Source organism: Schistocerca americana, chromosome 6, assembly GCF_021461395.2.
Source record: "Schistocerca americana isolate TAMUIC-IGC-003095 chromosome 6, iqSchAmer2.1, whole genome shotgun sequence".
In the NCBI taxonomy this organism is placed as follows: domain Eukaryota; kingdom Metazoa; phylum Arthropoda; class Insecta; order Orthoptera; family Acrididae; genus Schistocerca; species Schistocerca americana.
In genome coordinates, this window is record NC_060124.1 from 476,619,011 (window position 1) to 476,628,599 (window position 9,589).

At 42.4% G+C, this 9,589-nt stretch overlaps 1 protein-coding gene across 1 annotated transcript in view; it reads left to right on the plus strand.

Moving 5' to 3' along the window:
* LOC124619532 overlaps positions 1–8,698 on the plus strand; it is a 546,912-nt gene extending 538,214 nt beyond the window's left edge. Inside the window, exon 6 of the mRNA XM_047145993.1 lies at positions 6,993–8,698. Coding sequence (XP_047001949.1) covers positions 6,993–7,096 — 104 coding nt within the window. The 3' untranslated portion in view covers positions 7,097–8,698. The remainder of the gene's footprint in view (positions 1–6,992) is intronic.
* Positions 8,699–9,589: the final 891 nt, after the last annotated feature.

The following is a 9,589-nucleotide window of genomic DNA, read 5'->3' on the forward strand; positions in this document are numbered from 1 at the left end:
GTCTATATTACAAAATGGATTACCTCTGTAGTACTGTTAATCACACTCTTTCGCTTTGGTGATTGTGGCTCTGCTTCGTAGCATGGACTCCACGAGACACCAAAAGAGTAGGACAGTCTTATTGATCCACGATTGATTGTGAGACGAGACTATACCGCCCCGGAAGCTGGCGTCCATCAGGCCCAGTGGACTATGAGTTTCCTTGAGAAGTCACCTCCAGTTCTGTATGTCATCTGCTCTTTGCTGCAATCACCCAGTGGTATCACGTTGTAGATCTTCCGAAACATGTTTGGCCACCGGTTTTCTGGCATGCAGTATGATTTGGATTCTGTGTATCAATACAACCATTATGTTTGGCCCATTGTACAAGATGTAGAACTCAATGTTGTGACGGATTCCCCACTGCCCACTTTCTGCAACGGTGAATCTGTAGATTTTACCATCACTTCTTTCAGCGCGTTCAGGTTTTGTTGTTGTTGTGTGCAGAACAATTTATCACGTTTATAGATTGTCTTAAAATTTGTTGACAGACTTGTCCTACTATGGATAGAATATACTGCATATATATAGAATATACTGCAACCTCGTCTGCATTTGGACTTTCCTGAAGGGCTCCTATCTGAAACAGCACCCAGATACTTGATTTCTTGAATTTGGTCGTAGTGTCCACTTGGAGTCTCTTTATTTAATCTCAGTTAATCTTTTTGTCTCTTGACCTGGTGTCATTTTCAGCTGAGACAGGATGCGCGTGTCAGGATATTTCAAAACATGGTTCAAATGGCTCTGAACACTATGGGACTCAACATCTGAGGTCACCAGTCCCCTAGAACTTAGAACTACTTAAACCTAACTAACGTAAGGATATCACACACATCCATGCCCGAGGCAGGATTCGAACCTGCGACCGTAGAGGCCGCGCGGTTCCAGACTGAAGCGCCTAGAACCGGTCGGCCACATCGTCCGGCAAGAATATTTCAGTCCATGTAAACGTACGCCTTACCAGAACACCATTAGCTTCTGCCGGAACGGCGGCTCGTCGACAAGCGGAATGGATATCCTGATACTGTATGAGGCACACACACACAGCCTGAAATCGGCGTGTATCAAGTCAGACGATATTGCAAAGCATGTCTTCGTGAGCCCACGAATAGCTCTGCGCCCATTGAAATGTGGTAAGCAGTGATGCAGACGTAGGAAATCGTCTTCTGTACTCGATAGGAAGGATATGGTGTTTACGCACAACGATTCTATTCGTTAAGTGGCGAATGATTTGAAGCACACTGGCCGGTCCGTACAATGCTACAATCCACAATAGTTTACGTTGGCCATTAAAATAGGTACGCCGTGAAGACGGGGTGCGAGAACCGTTAAAATGGCTAGAAGTATACTATATGCTTTGTTATGGAATTTCAGTGGAACTGAAGAAAGTTGGTAATACCGTCAATATTGTCAGTGTAAGGATAGTTTCTAAATGATAAATCCTATTTCAAAGTTGTTTGTTTGGGATAAAACGGGGTTATGTCTCTTGAAAGTTTACCAATATGTACGATATTGCAGTATCAGTGTTGTTGCGAAGTGCGGTGCAATTTTCCTTCCCACATACTTGCTTGTCTGAGGGAACGGGCGCAGCGGAAACTACAAATGTTATAAGAAATGAAATGTTTTCGCTATTGTGAATATCAGAAGCCGCGCGGGATTAGCCGAGCGGTCTCGGGCGCTGCAGTCATGGACTGTGCGGCTGGTCCCGACGGAGGTTCGAGTCCTCCCTCGGGCATGGGTGTGCGTGTTTGTCCTTACCATAATTTAGATTAAACAGCGTGTAAGCTTAGGGACTGATGACCTTAGCACTTAAGTCCCATAAGATTTCACACAAATTTGAACATTTTTTTGAATATCAGCAACCACGACTGTATAATGAAATGATGTAAATACTAATTGTGTCAGTTGCTAACCTGCAACGACATAACGCCGTTATTTTATGACCATCGCTCAAATGGATGTTGCCATCTCAAGAAAGACTTTAACCATGTGTGTAGCCGTAATGGCACCTTCACAAACACTGAATGTTTTGTTATCTGAACATGGCTAGGTTGTTAGCCGAAAGTAGTGATTTGTCGAAATGAAGAAGAATTCGTATGCGGTCTAGACTCATGGGTTTTCAATCCCAAATACAAATAAAAAAATTTAGAACAGATCACGTGTCTCCTGGTTGACAATGTCAACCAGTATTTGTTACTTGTCTTGGTGGGGTCCAGCATCTCTCATGTGAATACGGAATCGATGTGTCCAAGAGGACCGTACTCACCTCCATTCAAGGTCGTAACGGCTCCACGCGCCTAACGACTGAGTTAGCAAATGGGCTTGTTGGTGGCAAGGCAAACAATAGCAGGTAGATAGTTTTTTTCGAAAAATCTAAAGCAGCAGAATTAAAGTGGCCAATGGTTTACTCATATAAGAAGTAGATTCAGACAACAATTTGGATCTATTCTGGCACTGTCATAGGGCGCGAGAAGTATTGTGAAACACAAGTAGCGCTCAGTTTTTAACTGTGTAGAAAAGTAACGTACAGATGTTTAGCGCGTGAAAGCAGTCTAATTTTATGAAAACTACAATATCCATTGTTACTATCTCCCTCATTTACTTGGAGGACGTATCCACGACTGTGCTGCCATCCTGACTAAATCTTCTGTTTGCTTTGCAGGGTGGTACACACAGTTAAACACCTACATCTACATTCACTCGATTATTCCTGTAAATCACTTGTGTGTTTGGTAAGACGTTCACAGAAACAATTCTCGACTGTTACACTCTCAAACAGCGACTGGGAAAAATGATGGTTTTTCCTGTGTGAGCTCCGATTTCTCTTAGTGTATTACAATAGTCACTTCTCCCTATGTACATGGTAGTTGACAAAACGTTTGGGCATTCGAAAGAGAAAACTGGTGATTTAAATTTCATGAAAAAAATCTCACCGCAACGAAAAACACGTTTGTTTTAACGACAGTCGCTACGGTGTGCTTATGATATCCGTCACAGTCTTCCCTAGTTCGTGATGACACAGAACTAAGTCCTTCGAATTTCTCAGTATCCTCCCAATCCCATCTAATAAGATACAATGCCACACAGCTCTACTGCATAACAGGACGGACAAGCGTATTGTAGACAGATCTTTAGTAAATCATCTTTAGTACTCATGTTGAAGAACTCACACGTTTTATTGTTGAGGATCGATTGCCGATATTCGCACAATGCAGTTATCTGGTGTAAATCTTCAGATGCTTTTACTGGATGCTAAAATACTACATCATCTGCGAACTATTTAAGATGGCTCGTCTGAATGTCTCATCATGATCCCCAATTTAAGCATTAGGGCTTATTTTTCTTTTGCATTTTAGAATATCCATCGGTTCCTCAGTCTTCCTTGACTTCTTATTCCAAATGGGTTAAATCTTATCTGGAGTCGTAATCTTTCTCCATTATTCTTTCCAATTCTTCATTCCAGTTTAATTTTTATTCTTGAGTTTCACTGAGGGTGTTAAATATACTCAGTTATTCCAACACTTCCGAATTTCTAAATCCGTCAGCTCTTATGTATCCATCTACTGCTCTAAGATATTTCATCTCTGGTGCCCGAATGAAAAAGTCTTTGCATATATTTATAACCCACAACTCACTTCCGTAAAGAAGCATTGAGACAGCAATTTCAGCCTTGTTTCTTCTCGCGTGTTACTTTGGGTATTTGTTTATTTTACAACACACACACACACACACACACACACACACACACACACACCACCACCACCACCACCACACACATACACACAAAATACACAGTCGCAAACTTATCTGAATTTGTCTGTGTGTTTTCGTCTTATTCATATGGGACGTCGCAACCTAAATACCTAAAGTGCTCGACTTGTTGTATTATTCTATAATTAATGGCGGAAATGTGTTCGTCCAACATGTTTTCCTTTAAAAAAACCATGATATTGCCTTTTTTCTCAAATTTCTTTGTGTAGATCACCTTCATTCTCCGGCAACAGAGTGGCGTCATCTTCATGTAATGGGAAATTCAAGCGAGCAGTTGTTCATTTTAATTGTTCCGTTAAAAATCTTCTTCCAATTCCGAATTTCATCACCTCAATACATTTTAAAAATTGGGCGTGGGGGGGGGGGGGGGGGGAGGGGAGGAAACTCTGCCACCTGCCGCGCGGGGTAGCCGCGTGGTCTAGTGTGCCTAAGTTTACACACTACTTAACCTAAAGTAACCTAAGGACAAACACTCACGCCCATGCCCGAGGGAGAACTCGAACCTCCGCCGGATCAGCCGCACTGTCCATGACTGCAGCGCCTCTGACCGCTCGGCTAATACCGTTCAGCAAAAATAGCTGTCATTTTGATTTTTTTGCTGGTTTCGGCCTCATGACAATTAAAAAGACTTTTCCCATCGCACGTGATACGACCTTGCAATGGTTGAGGGTGTCACCTAAATAACAGTGCCACAACTGTTAAGTACCTAACTTGTGCAGTCATGTACACTGAACGGTACGGATGATACGTGCAACTAAAACCATAACCGTCATATTGCTAATTGTCTGTGATTTGTAGCCGACCCCGCTTACAGCGCCATCTACAGGGTGATTTTTTTCCACTGTGTACAAACTCTAGGATCGATCGATGAGAAGACACGGAACAAAAAACGTCTTATAAACTTATGTCCGGAAATGCATTCTAGAGACCATTTATTCAGTAATACTTCTTTACAGAGACTGCGGTCTAATATGCTCTGTACAATGCAGCCACAGTTATAGTATGCATGGTTTCCTCCCAGAGGATGGTACTGTTCCTCATATGTCAAACCGTAGATCCCTCTCCTACAATAGTAATTGGTGAAGTTGTGTCCGATTCGCTTCTGTTGCTGATTCACCTTGTAGTGGACGTGATACAGCGTTGCAAATAATGCTACCGTATCCGAATGTAGAGCTCGCCGACATAGTGATTACATACGCAAAGATAAATGGCAACAAAGGGCGGGCAGCATGGTTGTATCAGGAGACCTATCTCCGCCGACAACAATCACAGCATTCAGTACTTGCAAAAGTGTTTCGACGTTTGTCTGAGACAGAGTACTTTTCAGGAAGCAGGAAAGTATGAAGGACGTAACCGAAATGATTGGACACCAGACCTGGTGGAAATTGTAACACTACGGAGGGTTAACGCCGTGTCAGTAACAGGTAGTTGGCCCGTCAGTACAGGGTTCAACAGACGATGGCGTGGAACATTCTCCATGACAGTTGTCACTATCCTCATCACACACAGCGTGTGCAGGGATTACGAGTGACGGACTTTCACATCGGGAGCAATTTCGTCACTGATTTCTTTACCAGGCAACCACGATTCCTATTCTTGAGTACTGCTCGAGCGTTTGGAATCCCTATCAGGTCGGATTGAGGGAAGACATAGAAGCAATTCAGAGGCGGGCTGCTAGATTTGTTACTAGTAGGTTTGATCATCACGCGAGTGTTACGGAAATGCTTCAGGAACTCGGGTGGGAGTCTGTAGAGGAAAGGAGGTGTTCTTTTCGTGAATCGGTACTGAGGAAATTTAGAGAACCAGCATTCGAGGCTGACTGCAATTCAATTTCACTGTCGCCAACTTACATTTCGCGGAAAAACCACAAAGATAAGAGAGATTAGGGCTCGTACAGAGGCATATAGGCAGTCATTTTTCCCTCGTTCTGTTTGGGAGTGGAACAGGGAGAGAAGATGCTAGTTGTAGTACGAGGTACCCTCCGCCACGCACCGTATGGTGGACTGCGGAGTATGTATGTAGATGTAGATGTAGATTTTTGTCATCCATCCTAGTCACAGATGAGGCCACCTTCACGCGGAGCTTTCAGCTTTCATAACAGTCATCTGTGGGATAGTAAGCAGAACCCCAACAGTACTGTGACAGCGAATCATCACCACCGGTGTAGCCGAAATGTGTGGACCGGGATAACTGGCGACCTATTTTGGGATCAGTCTTCTTCCCACGTCGCCTAACAGGCCGGAACTATAGGTATGTCTTGCGGATGACTGCCTCCCACGCTGGAAGAAGTGCCATTGATGATTCGGAGGGTTATGTGGCTACTACATGATGGTGCTCCAGCCAACATCACCATCACATCAGTCGTGTCTTCCCTAGTCAATATCTCAACAGTATCGTGTACTGAGAGCCCATTCCAGATGTGGAGACACTGGAGTAGCGTATTCATGCTGCCTTTGACAATGTTCGGATGCAGCTTGGCCGATGTGAACGTGTGACACACACCTGGCTACGGTGCGTACACGCTTGTTTTGAGGCACTTGGAAACCATTTTCAGCACGTACCGTAATTGTGGTTGCATGACACAGCACGTATTACAACGCAGTCTCTGTAACAATGTATGATTGAATAAATGGTCTCTAGCACGGAAACCATGCATTTCTGAACGTAAGTTCATCAAAAATTTTTTTGCTCCGTATCCGCTCATCGCTCCATCCCTAGAGTTTGTACACGTTGGAAAAAATCACCCTGTACAGGTAATTATTTTTTCACGACATTCCCCCCTGTGTCATGTCATATAATCCTGATCGAATCTGATGTCATCCTGCACGGTGGTTCTCTTTCTACAGAGTTTTGAAACTGGGTCTCAAATTATGGACACCCTATACATGCCACCTGTATTTTTCTTGCCGGCCAATATGGCCATGCGGTTCTAGGCGCTTCAGTCTGGAACCGCGTGACCGCTACGGTAGCAGGTCCGAATCCTGCCTCGGGCATGGATGTGTCTGATGTCCTTAGGTTAGTTAGGTTTAATAAGTTCTACGTTATAGGGGACTGATGACCACAGATGTTAAGTCCCATAGTGCTCAGAGCCATTTGAACCATTTTTTTTGTTATTTTTCTTGTTTGTGTATGCGTGCAGTCTTCTGTTGTTCGTTTTGATGAGAATTGTTGCATGTTCGCAGCTGAGGTGGTGGTGCCGGTGCCCGAGAGCTCTGCCTGCCGGGGGAATCCCCCGTTTGTGTCGCAGCTGCTGCTGCCTCTGCTGCTGTGCGGCGCGCTGCTGTGACGTCACTGGCCGTGATGGCCGCCAGCTGCGCCCACCGTGCCAAGACAGCCACACCGACAGCTCCTCAGGCTCCTGTCGGCGACCGTGTCGAGCCAATCAGCAGCCCTCGCGATTAGTCGGAGGGGAGAGGAAGGGGGAACAACGGGGAAGAAGTGTGCTTGCTTTTTTGGAGTCACCCTCGCAGTTGAACAAGTCGTTTCTAAATGTTTCCCGCTTGAATCAATTTTCATATGGTTGTCTACAGTCTTTTGCTCAGTTCACGAGTTCAGTAGGAAACTCTGACCTAAAGTGGAAAAATGACGGCTAAATGCGACACTTTGGAAATTATTGCGTGATTTATTTCTTCTCCTGCTATGATATCGCACTTTGGCTGGCGGCAAAACACCATTACTCTTTCATATTATTACACATATTCTGGACTTGATTACAACTACAATTCCTCTACAAAATTTCTGCAGATCTCTCCTCAGGTACACTATTTTATTACCAGCGGTATCTAACAGAAGCCAGTGGCTACGCACAACATTGCTCAATGCTAGGAACACGCAAATTCTGTCAATGTATTGCTGTAAATAATTTCATACATTTACTTATACATTGTACAGCTTGAAAAGTCTAAAAGCAGCTAAAATAAGGCGTTGTTCATTTGTCAATTTCAACGTAAAAATGCAGGACTGAACAGTTACCTCTAATTACTGCAGAGCTTACTTTATCAGCAGCAAGAACAATGTGCAAGTCATAAACGGTGCACAGAATACGCCCCGACAAAAATATTTATACTGAATCACTTTTTCAAAATTTACGAATATAAGACTTACAGCTCCGTAAAATATAAACCATTTCAGGACACTCTCTAAAATGAGGCTGTAACATTAATTACTGACTAATGTAAATTACTCTCCTAAAAGTAAACTGCGCTTGAAAGAGAAGTCAAGTTCACTAACACCAAAGAGCATTTGGAGATATATAATTGTTTCTTGCTCGTTATTCCGTGCCAGTGATGAAACTCTTTAATTTATTAAGAACACGTAATCACCAGCAATAATTGATTCAACACCATTACACTGGCATAAACGCTTCACCCAGTGGATCAGCATTACCGTTGACTGATACCTGGTGTTCTCAGCATATGGGCTCTTCCAACTAAACTTTGGTGCGTATTTTAAAAAGTAGAAATAAAACGGAAAGATTACTAACCGCACCCCACTGTTAGCGATTTGGTGTACAGATCTGGAAACCAAACATTTACTGAAGCCCTCATATTTAAAAAAGATGCAGTTATAATTATTTTAATGTTACACACAGTAAGATATTTTAGTTAATGGGAGTGTGGGGAAGCGAAACAGAGAGTTACAGTTTTAATGTCGAAGCATATTTTTATCTTCTGAAGCGTTGTAACTCATGAATAAAAGTACGACTTATTTGTCTGTGTCGCCGCTGCTGTCTTCGTTGTAGTCCAGTTTATGGAATAATAGGGACGAAGAGTCTCTATGTCGCACTCTATTCTCATCGTATACTTCAATCTCTACATAAATCTTCGTGTTGTATTATCAGTGTCTACTCAATAGTTGATCCATATCTCCTTTAACTGGTTTTTCTTGCACCATTGTTTACTTGTTCCATTCTTAGAATGATCAAAGCATTTTGTGTCGACCCAATAAACACCCCAAAATTCCACTTTGCGAGAAAATTCAAGTTTGCTCTTATATCAATTACGGATATTGGAATATTTTCCGTGTGTCCTTTGCATCGCACAGGTTTGAAAGCTTGAAGAGTGTCAATAATGATTTGCTCCGAGTCACTGTCGTGTGGTCGCTGGTACTACTATTAGTATGAGTCATTAATGGCAAATGCTGAAGGGTGTTTTAAGTGTAAGTCAGAATCCACATACTTGTGAAATAACTCTTGAAAAGGTGTGTGCTTTACAAGTGGCAGATTAAGAAATGCTCGTCCAAGAGTCTTGCTGACTACTGATATACTATATGTGTTACATGTGCTGGAAGTCGAGGCAGCTTAGAGCACACTTGTGAATGTATCCATTTTTAACCATCTCCGTTAACATATTTTATAAAGGAAATCATTCTTGAATTTACAATTGCTACTGAAAGAATTGTTATTTTACAGTATAATATGTAATATTATGATGTATTATACATATTCTATGTCATTTATTCTTTAATAATTGGTAACCCAAAGCTATTGCTACACTTGTCGTATTGATAATTATTTGACGTTTCTGTAAACCTACATTTTATATACAAGTTTCAATTCTGTCCTCGATGTATGGATGCTCTAACATGTATGTCAAGACTTTCAGTAAAACCAGTCTTCCTGTGTAGTTAGAGATTTCTAATAGAAAATATAAATTTGCTTCGTCAGGGTAAGGTGATTGTTTTGATAAAAAATTTCATCTTGATGTTACATATAATATGTAGCAGCACAAAAATTTGTGTCATATTTCCACTAGCAACATTACCTTGGGACTAACACAGA